The sequence below is a fragment of the Podarcis melisellensis genome (assembly GCF_964234715.1).
Source record: "Podarcis melisellensis genome assembly, chromosome: 1".
NCBI classification, from domain to species: domain Eukaryota; kingdom Metazoa; phylum Chordata; class Lepidosauria; order Squamata; family Lacertidae; genus Podarcis; species Podarcis melisellensis.
This window is the reverse complement of record NC_138528.1, coordinates 48,205,441-48,227,491: the sequence shown is the minus strand read 5'-3', so window position 1 is coordinate 48,227,491 and position 22,051 is coordinate 48,205,441. Positions and strand designations below refer to the sequence as shown.

The following is a 22,051-nucleotide window of genomic DNA, read 5'->3' as shown; positions in this document are numbered from 1 at the left end:
TTGTTCATACTATCTCTGTATAAAATGAGTTCTTTAAATAAAATTTAGCAAAGCATTTTTTTATATTTAGAAGTATAGTGCCTGTTACTAGCATTATTTTTAGAAATGTGTGCAACAACTTATGCTAAACTGGTCAGCAATAGCTTTCTATAGTAGTATTAAGGTACTATTAAGATGTTACTGAAGCTTTCTAGCTCACTCAGATAAGTTCTAGCAGCTCTTTGTCATTTCTCCTGAAGTTAGAAAGCAAGAGGAGAAAGTTGCTAATCCTAAAGCAAAGATGTAAGTAAGCTGGAACTAAATCCACAGTTGATCACAGAGTAGTACAGCCGTCCCCAGCCTTGCATATGTCTTGAACTACAAATTCCATCAGCCCCAGTCAGCATGACCAATGGTCTGTAACAATGGGAGTTGTATTCCCAGGATGGGGAAGGCTATTATGTAGCCATACAGTTTGGCTAAAAAAATACTAAACAGATGAGGAGCGCAAGTTATGCTCTACACACCCAAAATCCAAGACTTAAATGACAATTTAACTCTTGCTCCCTAACCCTGATTTGAAAAAAAAGGACATGGTTAGAGATAAGAAACGGCTAGTTTTTAGGAACAGTGAACCTGAAGCTTTATCAGATTACTTTCAGAAGCTGTAATCTTTATGCACTGATTGACTCCTTTGTAACTGGATTGCACAGTATTGAAAATCTTTCTCACCTTAGATCAATACATATGGTGTCAGAGCATTGAAAAGGTGTTCCTGTAACAGAATTTGGGTCAGTGAAAGATTTAATTTGAGTGTCTGACAATTTTCTTAGACTGAGCCAATTTCTAGAAGCGTGTGTGTAGTACCCACATATTGCATGTTTACTTTGAAAAGCACTAATGTTACACATGTTTCATGCAACAATCAGTATGTGTAGCTAACTTGCGATAGTGACACTCAAAGTGACACACAAAACAAAGGTGTTAGCCCATAAAGAAGCTTGGTAACTATTTTGTGACTCCTGTTGGTCCTGATTTACTTTATTGTGGGTTTTGAAAATAAACTAACAAATATGGGTCTTTGTTTGTAATATAGGCCACAAGATTGAGAAAAAATATGTTACCCAATTTTGGAGTTATTTTTTAAATTGAAGTTGGCTCTTGTATCAGTGATATAGAATGTCTAGTACATGAGGACTTACTTCCTGTAGGCTACTCCCCCCCCCCCCCAATTCCAGAACTCTTATTAACAGAAATTTGTTCAGAAGGTATGTAATTACCGGTATATACTGGTGTATACGTAATCTACATTGTAAGAGGGATCTATAAGACACCCCCATGTATAAGATGCCCCCTATTTTGGGGGACTCAAATTTAAGAAAATGGGGGAAGATGGCCCAGAGTATAAGACACCCCCTAATTTTTGACATTACTTTTAAAGGGGAAAAACGTAGTCTTATACACGAAAAAATATGGTATTTCACATGGGGAGTTGCAACAAAATGTAACCACCACTGATGGTATTCTGATATTTCCTGCTGGTGTGTTGGGAAGAGGGAATGACAGTGTTTCCAAGCCACTAGATGTTCTCATGTGGGCTTAACTTTTGAATATAGTGTAGGGTCAGATTGTGGAATGGATTCCTAGATTTTACCTGGGCTATCAATTACACTGTAATTATGCAATTTATAGCAATTTCCTTAAGAACAAATCAAGACAGACTTCAGATCAATAAAAGCAGTGAAAAGCTTACCACCAGTGTATTCCTCTGCCAGAGGAGGTAATACACTGCAATGGTCTAAGGTTGAATGACTAGCTTTGAACCCAATCTGTTTTTCACCAGTGATGCTATTAGTCTCTATCCAAGATAAAAGCTTACATTAAAAAAATCTGACATAAAGTTTCCCAATAACTGAAAGAAGGCTGATGTGATGGTAATTAGATCGATTAGTCCTAACACCTACTTTTCAAATAGAAACTATAATTGCTTTGCTCCTAATGTCCGGGGTTCCAGTTTTGTTAATAGAAGTAAAAGAACTGAGAGTAAAGGAGCCCACCATCTTGGATGAGATTCTGAAGAGATCAGGTAGTATAGAATATGGGTCAGAGGCTTTACCAGGTTTGAGCTGGGCAGTCAGATCAATAATATCACCAGAAGTTACAAATGCCACTCTGGAGGTGGTTGAAGAGGTGGTTGAAGAATTGACAGATTCTTGAAAAATTTCAGAAAAATAACTTCCCACTTGCATGGAAATAAACAAGTGGGAGTTTCAAAGTGATTTGTTAGTGCCCCCGTAGTAATTTACTACTCTTTTTTTCAAGGGCACATATTAGTAAATTCCATTTTTATCTCTGCACCTCTTTTCTTCCGGTAATATCTAATATTAATGCAGATCAGGGGGGAAATTGCTGGCACCTAGCAGGAAAAGAATGTATAAGTATTTGTACTTGTTTTAACTGCTGGAATATTTTAGCTGTTGTAATGTGTTTTATGGGATGCGGGTGGCGCTGTGGGTAAAACCTCAGCGCCTAGGACTTGCCGATCGCATGGTCGGTGGTTCGAATCCCCGCGGCGGGGTGCGCTCCCGTCGTTCGTTCCCAGCGCCTGCCAACCTAGCAGTTCGAAAGCACCTCCTGGTGCAAGTAGATAAATAGGGACCGTTTACCAGCGGGAAGGTAAACGGCATTCCGTGTGCTGCGCTGGCTCGCCAGATGCAGCTTCGTCACGCTGGCCACGTGACCCGGAAGTGTCTGCGGACAGCGCTGGCTCCCGGCCTATAGAGTGAGATGAGCGCACAACCCTAGAGTCTGGCAAGACTGGCCCGTACGGGCAGGGGTACCTTTACCTTTTAATGTGTTTTAATTGAAATATATGCTTCATTCTGTACTGAATTTTATTGGTTTGTGACCATAATAAGCTTTTTCTACTACTGTATAGACCTCTATATATCGTACTTTTCTGTGTATAAGATGAGGTTCCCCCCCAATTTTTTAAGTTTACAAACGTGGGTCGTCTTATACATTTGTTGTTTAGTGTTGTCTGATTCTTCATGACCCCATGGACCAGAGCACACCAGTCTTATACATGGAATATAGCAATGAAATCTATAAATTGATACGATACTTGCCGCCTTACATGCTCTGGCAGTTGCAGCTCCTCGCAGTGGTGAGCCGCGGGCCCTCCATAGTCTGCTTGCCTCCTCCCACTGAGCCCGTCCTACAGCTGGGAGGGAGGCTGAAGGCGGTGTGCATGCACACGAAAGCTTATACCCAGAACAAACTTAGTTGGTTTCTAAGGTGCTACTGGACAATTTTTTATTTTTTTTATTTATTTTGACTGCGTCAGACCAACACGGCTACCCACCTGAATCTAGGGATGACTTTGTAACCTTTAGAAGTACTTTACTGAAGTTTTGTTTTGTTAACATCTGATCCTTGCTCATGCAGAAGAGAAACTAGAGATGAGACATTTGTAATATGCAAATAAAAATCGTGAGCACATTTAAAACAAGAGCTCCTTTAAACCTCATGTATGCAAATGTCCACTATGTTAGCCAATGTACCAACTTCAGATGTTTTGTCTAACATGCCAGTGTGCACTGTTGCAGCAATGCATAAGCTTCTTGGGTATCTAAGCACAGTTTGCTCCTAGAAGTGAACCATAGAAATGGGCTTATGTGGTTAGCATCAATTTGTTTATTCCATACTGTTACTGGATTTTGAGAATATTTTCTTTTCCAAATTTCAGGTTAGGCGGGACTGTATCTGCATACAAGATAGTGCCAGATGAAATAGACGAAATCAAGGTATCATTTTAATAACCATTTTTGTTCAGTGCTTTAATTTTTTATGTATGCTGAAATGTACAATGATGATTTACTGATTTTAAATTAAATTAGTTAATAATTAAATTCAAGTTTCTGGTCATTCAACAGCTACCACAACACCTGGAATAACATAATGGAAGTATTGCTTTTGTCTTTTCTATTCATTTGTTCAAGCTCCTTTTTACACAGAATGTTGATTAATTATTTTAGCTGCAATTCTGCAAAGTCAAAACCATTTGCATCAACCTGGGAAACAGCACAAAAGCTTTCCTGTCATACTCTATTTTTAGCTTGTGTATTAATTAATGCTATTGAGCATTTAATTGGGCAATAGTTAAGCTCTGCTTTCTAGTCGAATCAGCAAAGTAAACTGGCTATTTTTTTTAAGTATAACAAAATGATGTGGGGCATCTTAGACTAACAATTTTCTTATTGCATATGTTTTTGAGGACTACAGTTTATACCATCAGGGTTTATCCTGATCTGAGTTTTTTAGGGGGTGGGGTGAGGTCAAGATGACACTTCATTCATCTGCTAATATGGATTGTGGTTCACAATATGGAATGCGGTTCACATCATAACAATTTGTTAGTCTTTCAGGTGCCACAAGGCTCTTTTGGGGTTTTTTTTGATGCAACAGATCAACTCTCTGTAAATTTGATGATTTGGCTGATGGTTCAACATAAAAATGTAATTTAGAATATTTAAAGATTCATTCTTCTAAGTTATTAACAGAAAGCTGTGAGAAGATATCTGTACACTAATGTCTGTACACTAATGCGCAAAGCATGGGAAATAAACAAGATGAGCTTGAGGTCTTGGTACAGCAAACTAAATATGACACAATAGGCATCACTGAAACCTGGTGGGATACGTCCCACGATTGGAATGTAATAATGGAGGGATACAATCTATTTCAGAGAAACAGACCAGACAAGAAAGGAGGAGGAGTGGCGTTATAAGTCAGGGATGTGTATACCTGTGAAGAGATCCAAGATTTAGAACCTCAAAGCCAAAGTGAGAGCATTTGGATCAAAATTAAGGGAGAGAAGAATAACAGTGACCTCACTGTGGGAGTTTACTATAGATCCCCAAGCCAAACGGAGGACATAGATGATGCCTTCCTGGAACAGATGGCCAAGCATCCAAAAGGAAGGGAGATAGTAGTAATGGGGGACTTCAATTACTCGGATACTTGTTGGATGTCCAACTCAGCCAAGAGCATAAGGTCAAACAGATTCCTCACTGGCCTTGCAGACAACTTCATTGTCCAGAAAGTGGGAGAAGCAACAAGAGGAACAGCCATTTTAGATCTGGTCCTAACCAATGTTGATGACCTGGTTAGTGGGGTAGAAGGATAATTAGGCGCGAGTGATCATGCTCTTCTGAAGTTTACTATACAGCGGAAAGGAGCAGCCAAGCATACTAGGACTCAATTTCTAGACTTTAAGAAAGCCGACTTCATAAAACTTAGGGAAGTGCTGGGTGAGATCCCATGGACAGTAATACTAAAAGGAAAGGGAGTTCATGATGGCTGGGAGTTTGTTAAGAGGGAGATAGTAAAAGCACAACTTCAGGCAATACCAATGAGACGGAAACATGGAAGGTGCCTAAAGAAGCCAGGGTGGCTATCTAAAGAACTTTTAACTGAGTTAAGATTAAAAAAGGATGTGTACAAAAAATGGAAAAGGGGGGAAACCACCAAAGAGGAATTCAAACAAATAGCCAGCACGTGTAGACACAAAGTAAGAAAAGCTAAAGCACAGAATGAACTCAGGCTTGCTAGAGAGGTTAAAAGCAACAAAAAAGGCTTTTATGGGTATGTTCGTAGCAAAAGGAAGAACAAACAAACAGCAGGGTCACTCAGAGGAGAAGATGATGAAATGCAAACAGGGGACACAGAAAGGGCTGAACTCCTCAATGCCTTCTTTGCCTCAGTCTTCTCCGATAAAGAAAACAGTGCCCGACCTGAAGAATTTGGAGCAAATGATTCAGCAGAGAAAACACAGCCCAGAATAACTAAGGAGATAGTACAAGAATACTTGGCTAGTTTAGATGTATTCAAGTCTCCAGCGCCAGATGATCTGCATCCAAGAGTATTAAAAGAACTGGCAGATGTGATCTCAGAACCACTGGCAGTCATCTTTGAGAATTCCTGGAGTCATCTTTGAGAATTCCTGGAGAACAGGCGAAGTCCCGGCAGACTGGAGGAGGGCAAATGTTGTCCCTATTTTCAAAAAGGGGAAAAGAGAGGACCCAAATAATTACCACCCAGTCAGTCTGACATCAATACCAGGGAAGATTCTGGAGCAGATCATTAAGCAAACAGTCTGTGAGCACCTAGAAAGGAATGCTGTGATCACCAATAGTCAGCATGGATTTCTGAAAAATAAGTCATGTCAGACTAACCTGATCTTGTTTTTTGACAGAATTACAACCCTGGTAGATGAAGGGAACGCAGTGGATGTAGCCTACCTTGATTTCAGCAAGGCATTTGACAAGGTGCTCCATGATATTCTTGTAAAGAAGCTGGTAAAATGCGGTCTTGACTATGCTACCACTCAGTGGATTTGTAACTGGCTGACTGACCGAACCCAAAGGGTGCTCATCAATGGTTCCTCTTCATCCTGGAGAAGAGTGGCTAGTGGGGTGCCACAGGGTTCTGTCTTGGGCCCGGTCTTATTCAACATCTTTATCAATGACTTGGATGATGGACTCAAGGGCATCCTGATCAAATTTGCAGATGACACCAAACTGGGAGGGGTGGCTAACACCCCAGAGGACAGGATCACACTTCAAAACAACCTTGACAGATTAGAGAACTGGGCCAAAACAAATAAGATGAATTTTAACAGGGAGAAATGTAAAGTATTGCACTTGGGCAAAAAAAATGAGAGGCACAAATACAAGATGGGTGACACCTGGCTTGAGAGCAGTACATGTGAAAAGGATCTAGGAATCTTGGTTGACCACAAACTTGACATGAGCCAACAGTGTGACGCGCAGCTAAAAAAGCCAATGCAATTTTGGGCTGCATCAATAGGAGTATAGCATCTAGATCAAGGGAAGTAATAGTGCCACTGTATTCTGCTCTGGTCAGACCTCACCTGGAGTACTGTGTCCAATTCTGGGCACCGCAGTTCAAGAAGGACACTGACAAACTGGAACGTGTCCAGAGGAGGGCAACCAAAATGGGCCTGGAAACGATGCCTTATGAGGAACGTCTAAGGGAGCTGGGCATGTTTAGCCTGGAGAAGAGGAGGTTAAGGGGTGATATGATAGCCATGTTCAAATATATAAAAGGATGTCACATAGAGGAGGGAGAAAGGTTGTTTTCTGCTGCTCCAGAGAAGCGGACACAGAGCAATGGTTCCAAACTACAAGAAAGAAGATTCCACCTAAGCATTAGGAAGAACTTCCTGACAGTAAGAGTTGTTTGACAGTGGAATTTGCTGCCAAGGAGTGTGGTGGAGTCTCCTTCTTTGGAGGTATTTAAGCAGAGGCTTGACAACCCTATGTCAGGAGTGCTCTAATGGTGTTTCCTGTTTGGCAGGGGGTTGGACTCGATGGCCCTTGTGGTCTCTTCCAACTCTATGATTCTATGATTCTAAGAATGTAGTCTAAATTTCTTATTTTTTAAAGGATTGCTTTAAATGTAGCAAAATAGTCCTTGGTAAAAAGTGAGAAGGGATTACTCCATTTATTCCCAAATCTCACAGAGCTACAATTGCTAGGAATTTGTCTACAACTGTTGCTTTCAGTTTGAAATAGCTGGCCCAGACACAGAGGGCAGACTATAATTTCTGCTCTACCTTTCAGATCAGAGATGCTCTTGTTTCCTAAGGCAATTTGGAAATATTAATATGCAGCATTCCTCAAAAGAAACAGAATATGCAGACAGACAGTGGGGCAATTTGCCAGATTCTTATAAAAGAAGCATTTACTCTGCTTGGCTACCACCCTAGGATTATTAGCTCACCAGCAGCCTAGGTTTATTATTGTCAATTTATCTTCATTATCAAAGAAAGTTTCATATGAACTTTCTTCTGCAGAGGCAAGACTATCCTAGCAGCTTTAGTAGAATCCATTACAATCCTATGCTAAGATGTGATGTTCATATTTGTTTCCAATATTTTAACCTCTAGTTTAAAAATTGCTTTGGGATTATGATGAAACCTATTATTACTACACAGAATTATGCAGTTATTCCATTCCATCCCCTCAGTGTTAGTTCTCTGAAGCAACTAGTAGGAGGAGTGGAAGGAATTGGCGTTATTTTTTCTTGTATGAGTTCAATTTTAAAAGACGCATGCAAGTCATGACAAATCCACACAATTTTAAAGGCAGCTAAGAAAGATATATCTATGTTATAAAACAGTTATGTAGAAAACCTCTTCGTGCATCCTAACATGTTGTGTAGAACCAAAGGGGGATAATGTTCCGGAAGGCCTGTGAACTTCATTTAGTAATCAAGATAAACTTGGGATTATTGGTAGTTGCTGCAAGAATGAGCTCATATGTGTTTATACACTTACGTTGATATGCAAATTGGCTTGCTTTGATGCTATGCTGATCTATGGGCTTGGGAAGTTTGGTTATTGTCCTAGAGATGGGGGCTATCCATAAGACTTGGAGGCTTGCCACATATGCCTTCATCAGCAGGTGAACCAATTGGAGGTTCTGGCCAAACTGACATATACTGTTTTTTGTATAAGTAATGCACAAATGCTTTCCTGGGTGTAGGCCGTTTTGGTGTCTGTCCCAAGTCTGTAAAAACAGAAAGGCTCTGTAGGCTGTGTTGCAAGTCTATGGCTTCTAATAAAGTATTAGAACTCATCACTCTGGCATTTTGGACATCTTTCTTTGGTATCCCTGCATCAATCCACTTCCACAGGCCTGTGGATCAGGGCACATGTGTGCCTCATCCTTCAGTGAGTCTATGCTTACGAAAAATGGAATCTGCTCCTAAGGAATTTTCTAATTTCTAGTTAGTATTTTTAGAAACTGAGGGTCAAACCAGATGTTTACATGTTTATTGAACAACTGCTTGTCTATCGACCTGTAAAGCAAGGATAGGGGTAAGTAAGCAGATGAGAGAGAAGTGTGAAACTTACCTCCATATTGTACTTAAACTCTCCCTGCTTAACTGCTTTAAGCTGCTTTCCCCAAGTCTAGTTCTGATTCTGTAGATGAGTTAGGCTGGGGGAAACTAACTTGCAGCAAATAGACATGATAAGGTTAGGTGGGTGGGGGGAAAGGTTCTGCTCCTTTCCCCCCTGCATTCATTTTGATATAGAAAGTAGACCCTGCCTCCATTTTATATGTATATGAACAACTACATGTTTGATAAATGCAAGCACATGAGTTTTTGTCCCCCCTGGAGGAAGCTGGTTATACTGGAGTTGCAAGAAAAGGATTGTGTGACTTGAGACAGCTACAGTTTGTGGAGGGAAAGAGCCAGGGAAGGTGGTTGTTTTAACTGCTTAGTTTACCATTTGCTTTTGGTGATGGAAAATTCATCTAGGCAAGTGAAACAAAATTAGGGAAGAGTGGCATTCTCTGTTTTCACCCGCTAGATCAATTGAAAAACCTGATAAGTGCTTCAACACAGATTTCACACACACACACCCCAGCCTCTAATGTGCAAATAAAAAAAATCAATTTATGATAAGACTATCTGTTCAGATCTCTGGAAAGCCAGCTCTGTAACAATAAAAATATTCCTACTGAAGCCTATCAGAACATCTGGTCTATTTATTGATTTGATTGATTTATTAAATTTGTATACTGCGTGATAACTGAAGATCACAGGACAGTGCACAGCAAAAAAATACAACATGAGAACTCAAAATACATAATGAAACAACAACAACAACCATTAATCCCCCTCCCACAAACACTTTAAAAAGCCTATAGAAAGTTAGATCAGCCAAACGTCTGCTTATAGAGAAATGTTTTCACCTGGCACCTAAAGACATTTAATGAAGGTCCCAGGCAAACCTCTTTGGGAAGAGAATTCCACAAATGGGGAGTCACTGCAGAAAAGGCCTGCTCTTATGTTGCCACTCTCCAGACTTCTCACACAAAGAAGGACCTCAGATGATGATCACAGGGTCCGGGGCAGTTCATAGGGGGAGAGGCAGTCATTGAGATATTGCTGCCTGAGCCATTTAAGCACTGTGGATTGGGCCTGCAGTACAGCTAGAGTAGCTAATTCTCATTATAATCTGTTACACCTGATAAGGCTGGGGCTCAAGATTATGTATCTATTTTGTATTATGTGCTTATTTGGGCAGCAAATAACTTTAATCTTGGAACTCCTGTAGAGCAGGACTGTAGCTGTAAATAATTTGGAGTCCTTTGAGAAAATGAAAATTCATATTAAACCATGTTTTAAGTCTAACTATTTCTTATTGGACTGTGTGCCAGAAATGAGACAATGACTTGATTAAATATTTCATCCATTTAAGCTGCTGAACTCTTGTGTTTTGCATTGGAGTCATTTTATCCCAACTGTAGTTTAAACAGTTAGCTTTTTGTTGTTGTTGGTATCAAAGCTGTCCTTTATTTTAAACAATTTAAAAATGCAAAGCTACATGAACTGCTTGGCAGCGGAATGACTGCACTTTAAAAATGAGGCTGTCCTTATGGTGATGCATTCATAGGGGCTTTCACAGAGTAACATTTACAGAGCAACTCCCTTATGAGGAATAATAATAATAATCCCGCCCTCCCTGGCTAAAGCTGGGCTCAGAGCGGCTAACAACAAGTAAAAATAGCAAAGTGTACATAAAATTGCACAGTCAATTAATTAAAATACATTCTAGAATCAATTCAGCATCAAATTAATGGCAACCATCAGGTTAGAGTTCTATGAAGATTACAGAAGGAGAAAGGGGGTCAAACTGTGCCTTGGCCAAAGGCCTGGCGGAACAGCACCGTGTTGCAGGCCCTGCGGAAAGATGTCAAGTCCCGCAGTGCCCTAGTCTCTTGTGACAGAGCGTTCCACCAGATTGGGGCCACAACTGAAAAAGCCCTGGCTCTGATCGAGGCCAGTCTAACCTCCCTGTGGCCCAGGATCTCCAATATGTTTTTATTTATTACCGTAAGGTCCTCCATGGGACATACCAGGAGAGGCGGTCCTGTAGGTATGAGGGTCCTAAGACATATTGGTCTTTAAAGGTTAAAACCAGCACCTTAAACCTGATTCTGTACTCCACTGGGAGCCAGTGCAGCTGGTATAGCACTGGGTGAATGTGATCCCGCAGTGAGGAGCCCGTAAGGAGTCTCGTCGCGGCATTCTGCACCCGCTGGAGTTTCTGGGTCAGTCTCAAGGGCAGCCCCACGTAGAGTGAGTTAGAATAATCAAGTCTGGAGGTGACCATCGCGTGGATCACAGTGGATAGGTCAGGGCGAGAGAGGTAAGGAGCCAACTGCTGAGCTTAGCGGAGATGAAAAAATGCCACCTTTGTTATAGCTGTGACTTGTGCCTCCATAGAAAGGGAGGTATTGAAGATTACACCCAAACTCTTAACGGATGGCGCTGGCACTAATTGCGGCTCTGCAAGAGATGGGAGTCTGTTCACATTGGCCGGGGATATCCGGTCGAAGTGGTCCAATACTGGACCCGAGGACAGTTGAGGGGCCTCCAGTTCCGTTATTGTATCCAAATTGGCAGGGAGGTCATGGCGGAGCAACCAGGCCTTCTCTGCAAAAAAGCTCGCAAATGCCTCACAGCTATTTGTCAAATTGGTATTTAAATTTGGCTGTCCCTCCAGAGACGTTAAAGACCTAATTATACTAAAAAGTTGTAACAAAAAAATTCCTTCCAGTAGCACCTTAAAGACCAACTAAGGTAGTTCTTGGTATGAGCTTTTGTGTGCATGCACACTTCTTCAGATAAAAAGTTGTGCCAGGCGAGAGCTAGCAGATGCAATGGAGGCTGAGAATTAAGACTTCTTAAGGGTTATGAAATTTGGGGCTTTTTAGTTTAGAGTAAAGGCAAGTAAAGGGCATTCTAGAAGTGTAGAAAATGATGCATGATATAGAAAAAAAATGAATAGAGAGGTTTTTCTCCCTCTCATAATACTGGAACTCAGAGCCATCCAATGATACTGAATGTTGAAATTTTCAGGACAGAGAAAAGAAAAAGCTTATTCACACAGCTCATAGTTATACTATGGAATTCATTCCCATACGAGGTAGTGATGGCCATCAACTTGAACATCTGATTCTTCACTTCAAAAAGGATGTAGAGTTGGAAAAGATTCAGAAAATGGCAACCAAAATAATAAAGGCAACTCCCCTGTGGTTGCAGCATTTGGGGCTTTTTTGTTTAAAGGCCAAAAAGAGGTGATATAGTAGAAGTATATAAAATTATGCATGGTATGGAGAAAATGGATAGAGAAAAGTTTTTCTGTCTTTCCCATAACATTAGAACGTGTTCTAAACAGATTTAATATATGTATATAGTTTTGATTCTATCACGGTTTACTAGTATTTTAATTACTGAGTTTTTGTGTTTTAGCACTTCTTTCCTTTATCTATAAGTTGCCTTGAGTCCCATCAGGGAAAAGTGTGGTAAGAATAAATGATGATGATGATGATGATGATGATGATAATGATAGAACTTGTGGGCATCTAGTGAAACTGAATGTTGAAGCTGAAAGATTCAGAACAGACAAAACAAAGTGTTTCTTAACACATCACATATGGGATTTATTCCCACAAGAGGTACTGATGGCCACCAACTTGGATGGTTTAGTATAGGATTAGACAAATTCATGGAGGATAAGGCTGTTGATGGCTAATTGTCATGCGGGCTCTTTTCTACTCATTTCAGAATACATCTAAAACATTACAATCCGGACAAATTTGAAATTGGAAGCAATGGACTTCAGTGACAAAACTATATAAATGCCTATCTGCTAATATCACCGCTTAGTGCTTGGGGAAACACTGCTTATTTTGTTTTCCCCATATTCCTCCATTCCTCTTGTGCCTTTTTTCTTTATAAACCCCAAATTATATCCTCTACCCTGCTGCTGTTTTTTGGCATTCTCGTGAAATCTCTTGTGGATGTGTGTGCATACATTTCTGAAATTAGCAACAATACCCATGGTATGAATTTAAAAACAAAGTACTCTTGACACCTCAGAGAGTAGTTGATTTCATCTCAGCACGATCTTTATAAATTTCTTCAGCAGTTATGTTCAATGGTAGCTATAAAGGTTTTCTTTTTGCCTTTGCTCTTGTTAATTTCATGCAGGTGTAAATAAATGCTGCTGCTACTGCCTTTTCTATCACTAACAAAAACATCATTTTCTCAATATATTTTTTCTTGATTAAATCAAGATACACTTTTGTCCATCCAAATCTGCAGCTGCTTCTGTCTGTATCTAGACTCACCTCATTTTGTTTAATCTAGCAGTAGCCTTTCAAATCTGTTTGTAAAGTATTGCTGGGTTTGAAAACTGCTGAGCCTCAAAGCTCCAGACTGAAGTCATGTTGTTTAACCAGATATGGGAGATGCCACCCAGTTGTTGCTGAACTACAACACACACATTACCCCTGATCATTTTGGCCATCCTATTTGGGGCTGGTGAGAGATGGCAATCTGATATCATCTAGACCATTAATACTTAACAATGCAGTCCCAACCATATTTGCTCAGGAGGTGTCTCACTGAACTCACAAAGAGATAACCAATTTTGGGAAGGGATATGGATTTTTTTCTGGCAAAGAAAATGGAAAGAATGCCTGAGAAAAAGGAAAAGAATGAGGAGTTAGAAAATGTTCAGTGTTAGAAAATGAGAAGTCACCCAGTGGGTGATTAAGCAATATCAATTAAGATAGAAGAGGATAAATCAGAAAAGGAAAATTGAACTGAAGGTCATCTGTGTAAGGAAAAGAAAACAACACCTGGAGATAAAAAATATGAAAAGATTTATTTATTTTGGTTTTATTCTATATCTGTATTTGTTCAACAGTGATCTATAATTGCATATGGACTATATAGATTGTCACCAGATCTTGTTAGATAATGCTTTATGCAAAATATTTTACAACCTTTTTTCTGGAAATTAAAAAATACATAAATAAAAAAACATGAAAATAGAGCCAAATAAAGAAATATATAAAGCAACAAGAAGGAAACCCAGGAAATAGTCTTTAAATGGGATATACAGGCAACCCCTGATTTGCATGGTGGGTGCATTCCAGGTCATTGCATGCTTGCGTGAAATCACATGCAATTTGAACACTCCGCTCTGCCCCTGCCCCACTCCTGCTCTGCAAAAAAGCACTGTCTTACAAGCTGTTTCCAACATGTTACTACATCAGTATAGTTCTGTTATTTGTGAATTAATATTGAATAATTATTTTAACTCTGTTTTGTTTTTAAAAAATAGCAATTTTAATTTAATATCAATTTTGAGTTATATTTTCTTTATTACAGTCATTTCTTATTTCTTTCCTCGGCAGAAAAAAAAATATATAAAATCAACTTTTCTTTTTACATCTCAATGGGGCATTGCTCCATTATTAATTCCACCCACCCACCCAAAGAATAATTCCAATATGAATAGAGACCAATTTTAAAATAAATTGATTATCTTTGCACATTTTCATAATGTTAGTAATTTTTTGATCATACACACACACACAAAATAAACTAAAGATAAAGAGCATAAAGGAAAACTCTTATAGCAGGTTGAAAGCAGCATAAGGTTGGATTTTACAGGATCATGTTCATCACGATCAATGTGGATTTCTGCCTAAAAGACAGTTAAAAGATAGCATCAGAAACATGTTAGACATTCTGGCATATTGGAATTGCTATAACAAGAAAAGATGTGTATGTAATCTGCTTTATTTGAGCCACATCTCCAACATTTATCTGATCCTAACTTCCATATTAAATTCAATTTATAAGGTGTTAAATGTCATTGATAGAGGGTTTTTAAATAGTTCTCATTTAGATCTCTTGAAATAATATTAGAATGGAACGCCCCAAATCCAGTTCTATTTTTTCCTGGTTATTCTTAGATCCAAATCTCGTGCCCTTTTTCTCACATATGTATCCTTGTTCTGATCCAAGTTTAACCAGACACCACAGAGTTTTGCAATTATGCCTTAATCCAAATGGGAGATAAATAGAATTTCTCATTTGTTCTCTTCCCCGTGCTTATATATTAGAGGAAAAATATTTCATAGCTGCAAAAATTTCAGGTACAAATTTCAGTTCGTGAAATAAAAAGTGTCCTCCAAAGCCTCCCCACACTTTCAGACAGGACACTGAATTAGTGTTTGTTCTTTTTTGGATATTCACAAATATGGGGGAAAGCTCTACCACAGTGAAAACATGCTTGAGTATACCTACTAATAATCTGATTTGATTTTCTGTGGCAGTATTTTGTCTGTTTATATCTTTGGATTACCAGTAGGGTTTTAGAAATGATGTGACTTGACCATCCTTGAGAAGTGCAAAGAAGAAATACTGTCAGTGAGTCATCAGAGTTCAATAAAGGTGCAGCACCAACTGAGTTTAATTTTCTAGGCTGCAATCATATGTGCACATATGTGTTGGAACTCGGTGGTGTGTCAGGGACTGACAGGGCTCCAAAGAGTGTGTGGCAGAAGCAGGGGACCAGGGGGAGTGACCCGGGAGAGGGAACCAATGATTTATGGGGTGTCACACCGCCTGCAAGGCAGGAGCCAGGGGAGGAGGGAGAGTCGGGGCAGTCCAAGTTGGAGGAGGAAGGGACGGTTTATGTGAAGGATGGGTCAGTAGATTCCTCACCTTCCCCCTCCCCACTGTCTCCTAGAACCAGGGGGGGGGGGCTTGAAAAGGGAAGAGCAGTGACAACCTCCGTGCAGGGAGAAGCACACAACACAGGTTGTGAGCACACAGCCCATCAAAGGAGGGTATATAAGCTGGAGGAGAGGAAGGGCCCCACTGTTGCTGCAACTGCTCTTTTGGCCCAGATCTGTGGATAGCTCCCTGGAGGCTAGAAGTGTGTTAGCATGTGTATCCAGAGCACTGTGGAAGCACTGAAAGTGTTCCTATTTCCAATAAAGAATTAACTATATCAGACATGTGTCTTCGTTATCTGGATGGACCATGACAAAGTTCTTAGTTCAGAATATACATGTATTGGATTGCACTTTTTAACTTGTGTGATCAGAAAATGCCAATCAGAAAATTTAACATTTAATCATGGCTGTGAGATCATGGTTAGGTGTACTGAAAGGCTTGAGTATTTTGACTTTCCCCCTAGTAGTTTGTCCTTGGCAAATTGGCCCTAATTAAGTTTAGGTGATAAAGGCAAGTAATTCCCCAGTTTGCAGCTCTGTCCAAATAAATTATTTAATTTTCAGTGGACACAAAGTACAAATATTATGCAAAACTGTATTAGCACACAATACAGCTTCATAAAGTGTAGAATCAAATTTATAACATTGTAAAACTCAAGAAGCAGCACATGAGAAATAGAAGACTGGAGAAGAAACATAACAATATGCTAATTCCTAACTTGAATTATTTGACTTCTTAACCTATTAGGCTTAATAATAATAATAATAATAATAATAATAGGTTAAAAAAAGTAAAGGTAAATGACCCCTGGACGGTTAAGTCCAGTCAAAGGTGACTATGGGGTTACGGTGTTCATCTCATTTTCAGGCTGAGGGAGCCAGCATTTGTCCACAGACTGCTTTCTGGGTCATGTGGCCAGCATGACTAAACTGCTTCTGACGCAACAGAACACCATGACAGAAGCGAGAGCGCACGGAAACACCGTTTACCTTCCCACCACAGTGGTACCTATTTATCTACTTGCACTATTGTGCTTTCAGACTGCTAGGTTGGCAGGAGCAGGGACCGAGCAATAGGAGCTCACCCAGTCGCAGGGATTCCAACTGCCAACTTTCCAATCAGCAAGCCGAAGAGGCTCAGTGGTTCAGACCACAGCGCCACCCGCTCCCTATATTATTATTATTATTATTATTATTATTATTATTATTATTATTATTATTATTCCGCCCATCTGTCTGGGTTTCCGCAGCCACTCTGGGCAGCTTACAGCATATCTAAAAACATAATAAAAACATCAAACATTAAAAGCTTCCTGATACAGGGCTGCCTTCAGATGTCTTCTAAAAGTAATTCTTTATCTTCTTGACATCTGAAGGGAGGGTGTGCCACAGGGAGGGCACCACTACCAAGAAGACCCCTCATGGTTCCCTGTAACTTCACTTCTCACAAGCAGCTGTTGGAGGGGGGGCCTATTATGCTCATGCCCTGCTTATGGGCTTTCATAGATTTGCCACTGTGAAAACAGAATGCTGGATTAGATGGGCCTTCTTATGTTCCCATGTTACGCTTTTATGAGGTGTAGGGCATTGGATATTCGGAAGTGGCACTGGAAAAGTGTGGTGGTGGTTTAACAAGTTAGCATTCCCGTGGGGTTGCTTTTGAAGATCAAGGAACTGGTGATCTTGGAAAGGGTATTTTTACCCAGTGAGGTAAAGAGCAGGTCTAAGATATAATCCTAAAGTTGTCATCACCCACACAAATTCAAATGAACTCTCATAAATCAGAGAGAATTAAGATAATTAGTGATCTCAGTGGTAATTCTGAAGATAACGCCTACACAATAAAAGAAGCATCTTTGGTATAGACGTTAAGTGAATTCCTTTTTGCAAAGCTTACAACATTTGGTGGTGGGGACGGGGGATGGACTCTTTCATCAAACTTTTAAAACAACCTTCGGTAACCTTTCAGATACATCAGGTCCAAGATGGAGTTACATTGGTGTACACATACCCAGTGCTGTGTCAAAGCTGCTTTTGAAGCTCATAAAGGTTTTTTAATTGGCTTGTATTGCATCACATAGAGACTATTGTTTAGGGGAAAAGATTTGTTTGTTTGTTAAAGTTATACCCCACTCTTCCTCTCAAAGGAGCCCAGGGTAGCAATCTCAAAAACTGAGATGGAAGATATATGGTCTTACTAATTGTTGCTGCTTTTACTTTTACTAATTTTACTGACGTTTCTAAAAAGATTTTTTTCTTTTGATCTGTTAGATTGCTCAGGTCCATTCTTTCAAAATAATCCATTCCATCCCAATATACGCTCCGCATTTTGTGGCCACTGAACATGCTCAATCCTCACTGGGCTGTGTTTTGGGATGACCCGGAAGCTGTACTCCTGCTCCTTCGGCCAATAAAGCAAGATGAGTGCCGCAACCCCAGAGTCGGCCACAACTGGACCTAATGGTCAGGGGTTCCTTTACCTAGCCGCCCTGCCCCCCAATCCAGTTAAAACAAACCCGAACCCTGGCACCTCCTTGTACCTCAGTAGCACATTGGGGCTTCATAGTTATCTTAACATAGCACCTCAGCTCTGCTAAGAACAGTGTTGGTTGCTTTTATTCAGGGGCTGCGAACCTCCAGTCTATGTTGTAAATTTGATCCATCAAGCCTCTCCATTTGGTCCACGAGGCTGTTTGTGCAAGACATGCCCACCTGTCCTATTCCTGATGCCATTTATGGCAGGTACAAGCGAGGCTTGGCAAAAGGGGGCTTTGCAGTCATTTCTGATTGGCAGTGTCTAGAAAGCCCCTTGTGCAGCACTGCTGCGCTTTTCAGTTCTTCAAGATGTGCAGAGAAATCAAATTAAGTCTGTGCATATGTGAACATGCTCTAAATCTTTTCTAGCTGATAATGAAATCGTAAGCACTGCACTAAGAGGATAAAATGTTTTCCAATGAACTTGATTGATCACTTTGAATTCTTTTAGTATCAGGTGCATTATTATTATTTTTTACAGAATCACAGTGCTCAGATATTCTTTGTATAAAAGCAACTATAGAAACATAGGAAACTGCCTTATATTAAGTCAGACCGTTGATCCATCTATCTCAGAACTGTTTACATGGTCAGGCAACAGGTCTCCATACAAGGTTCTCTCCTAAGCCTACCTGGAGATGCCAGGGAGTGAACCTGTGAGCTTCTGAATGCTGAGCAAATGCTACTGAGATATTTTGACTACACACAAACATAATGTTATTGGTTCACCTTTCAAAACTTGAAGTACTATTAAGTGGGGTGATTTTAAATAGCTTTAGATGAGTTGAATGATAATTTACCAGCAGTAAAGCCAAATGTAAGGAAGGATTTAAAGGAAAGACACAGAGGATTGGGCTGTTAGAAGTACTTTTATCCTGTAGAATAAAAAGAGGTAGTCAGATGTTACAAAAATGATGTGGGCTCATCACTACTATAAGGAGCCTTTTGAAAGCACATAAATAGCTTGGTATTCTTTTAAAGGTTGCTCTGTGTGTCTCTTTCTTTCAGTGTTATGAGTGTGAGTGTGTATATGCACACTCTGTAGCCCTGAGGGATTTCCATGAGTTTTCACAGTTCTAAAAATGACTCATGTTTTGCGCAAGGAAATTTGTTTCTATGCAGGAATAGTCCTTTCATAGAAGAAAGCGCCACTTGGTGTCTGATTCAAACACAACAGGAATAGCCGAGGACACTAATTTTGGTTGCCCATATTAAAATTACAATGATGCAGATTTCATGTTACTTAGTACCAAACCTGCTGTGTCTTCATGTGTGCAGCTTGACAAAAACCTTCAGAATGTGTTTCCCTTTAACACTCTTAATTCTTATATGCACCATCTTCCTGTATATGTAAGAGTGTAAAATGTCACCACACTCTGCAGTTTGCTGGCTGCTAATAGGCATCCATGCCAACTGCAACATGAGGAACACCAGCCCAGCCCAGGCAAGCTGTTTAATGAAGGTGGGGGGAGGCAGGCATGAAGCACCTGCCCCCCTCCATTAAGCTTACAGTGAGGTTTAACTGAGGGGTGGGGAGGACCCTTCACCCAGCAACTTAGCAACTAATTTCTGTGGGTGAGATGAATCTTACTGAATAACAATATTATATATCATTGAATTAACCAAATCCACTGATAAGCAAAGGGAGGGAATGAACTATCTTCTTCCTTATTGACATATGTAATAAAATCAAACCTACAGATGTGTAGTTTATGGGTCAAGCATGTTCCAATACCAAAAAGAAATAATAGCTCAGTTTAGGTCTCTCTAGAAATGAGACAAAAAAATAGATAGCAATGCAGGCTGGGGAGAGGGAATAATATAAGAATTCATAATTGTATTCATTTCTTTAAAAACCGTACACCAAAATTATTAAATTATTTTTATATGGTTCCATGTTAGCTTTTTACTAAAGCACCTTGAAGAATTTGCTTCAAGTAAAATTTAGGGTGTGTGGGCTTGTGTGTGTATAAAGAACATTTTTTAAAAGGTATATAAAAAATCATGTTCATTTTCTTAGACATGGGTCATTTAACATGGGTGTTGTTATTGTTCATTTTCTTTAGCAGTTATAATTATTTGATCATATTCTGTTGTATATTCTGTTGTGTGTTGCTTTGATTGAGATGATGCTATAAAATGAAATTTTGTTTGTTATGCAGAGCAGAACATGTTACCCACCTTTCATTGTTGTAGACAGTTAACTTTTTGTGTTTCATGTAAGTGATGGTCCTGTTAACTCTTGAGGCCCCAATTCTTGAAGTCTCCCTGTTGATTTGAATTTTAAGCTATCTACAGCTGTTACTAATTTAATGACAAGCAACCATTTTATTTGTGGCCTCAGTAGCAACTAAGAAATCTTCAGTTTCATCTCTTTGAAACATTGACAAATGGCCAATTCTGAGTAAAGAAATTCTGGTTAACATCTAGCTGTAAGCTATTCTTGAATCTTAGACCTATTTTCTTACATTGTAATCTATAATTGCTGTTTTAGCCTAAAATGTTCTGGAAATAATCATAGGGCTGTATATCAGATGCTTGCAACCCAGCTGAGAAAAATAACTGGCAATAAGTCATCATTTAATTTATTTAATTTTAATTGGTTGAAAATCAAATTCCTAGTAAGGAATCTAAAGTTTTTACAATTTCTGTGATGTTTGTTTTAATAAACGTAGCTTAAAGAATTTATGAAATAAATTGTCTATGTATAGCACGATTAGTACTTTGATGCATCTACTAATGTAGCAGTGGTTAATGCTGATGTTTCTTATTAAATCATTATATTATATCACATTTTTTTCCAGACACAACCTTCCACAAAGTGGCTGACAACAGAACCAACCTAATATAAATTTAATGTAAACAAACATTCATTAAAAGCAATGTAAAAAACATGTTATAAAATATTAACAAAATAGCAGCATGTAAATATCCTAATCCAGACCACTAAAGGTAAAACACACAGAGAAATAACCATTTTAAAACTCCAGACCAGTATAAATAATGGAAAGCAAATAGAAATAAGGCCTGATACAAGGGGAAGGTAGGGTTGATTGTACATACCACAGGAGGGATTTCCTCTTGTTTCCCCAATTTATTCCAGAATCGTTAACCTTTGTCAGGGTCATGCCCCTCTAAACAGTGTATTAAACTCATGGGGAAAGAATGCTGTATAGCTCTGGGATGTGGATTGAGGAAGGATCACACTGATCTCACTTTCCTCCAATATGCTGCTCCCATTTCTTTACCTCTGCCCTCAATAATGTTTGGCTAGTATGCAGACTGGGCCCTCCTGAACCGAGATAGTCTGATCATAATGATCAGCGTCTGGCAATATTCAGATCACTCTACTGAATATTTTTTTTGCTCCAGTCCCATCCACCATTGAACCCAGTGTGTTTTGACTATATGTGATTTTGGCTTTAGGTGTGATTGCAGGAACGTAACCCCCATGTAAGTTGCGGGCTTACTAGTGATAACCTTAGGACACATCTGCTAAGATTACTGTACCTTTTGCTTCCTGGTAGGGAAAAAACTGGACAGAGTAGTACATTTTTTTTTTTATGAATTCCAACATAAATTTGTTTCTCAACCATGTACTTTTTCCATTGAAGGATTGATTCAATCCTTTGTACTGAAGTGCTATTTCTGGGGTGGCAAATTTGCTATTATTTATATAAAGCCATCAAAATAAACAGCACTTTACAGAGCAATATAATCACAATAGAGGCTCCTGCTTTAAGGACCTTATTGCCTGTGTTTTGAAGTTGGAAGATGGCAAAAGAGAGTAAAGTAAGAAGGAATGGCAAAAAGAGCTGAGTGTGAACAAATATAAAGTTTCATTTTCATGGTTTTACATTTTCATGTGTCATGCAATTCTAGGCTTTATGGGCTCT

The 22,051-nt window shown here is 39.4% G+C and overlaps 1 protein-coding gene across 20 annotated transcripts in view; it reads left to right on the top strand.

Moving 5' to 3' along the window:
* GPHN (gephyrin) overlaps nt 1-22,051 on the top strand; it is a 238,719-nt gene that overhangs the window by 54,884 nt on the left and 161,784 nt on the right. For all 20 annotated transcript variants that reach the window (XM_081901116.1, XM_081901113.1, XM_081901109.1 and 17 more), the window contains one exon: nt 3,728-3,785. In XM_081901116.1, coding sequence (XP_081757242.1) covers nt 3,728-3,785 — 58 coding nt within the window. Of the gene's footprint in view, nt 1-3,727; nt 3,786-22,051 lie in introns of those variants that run through there.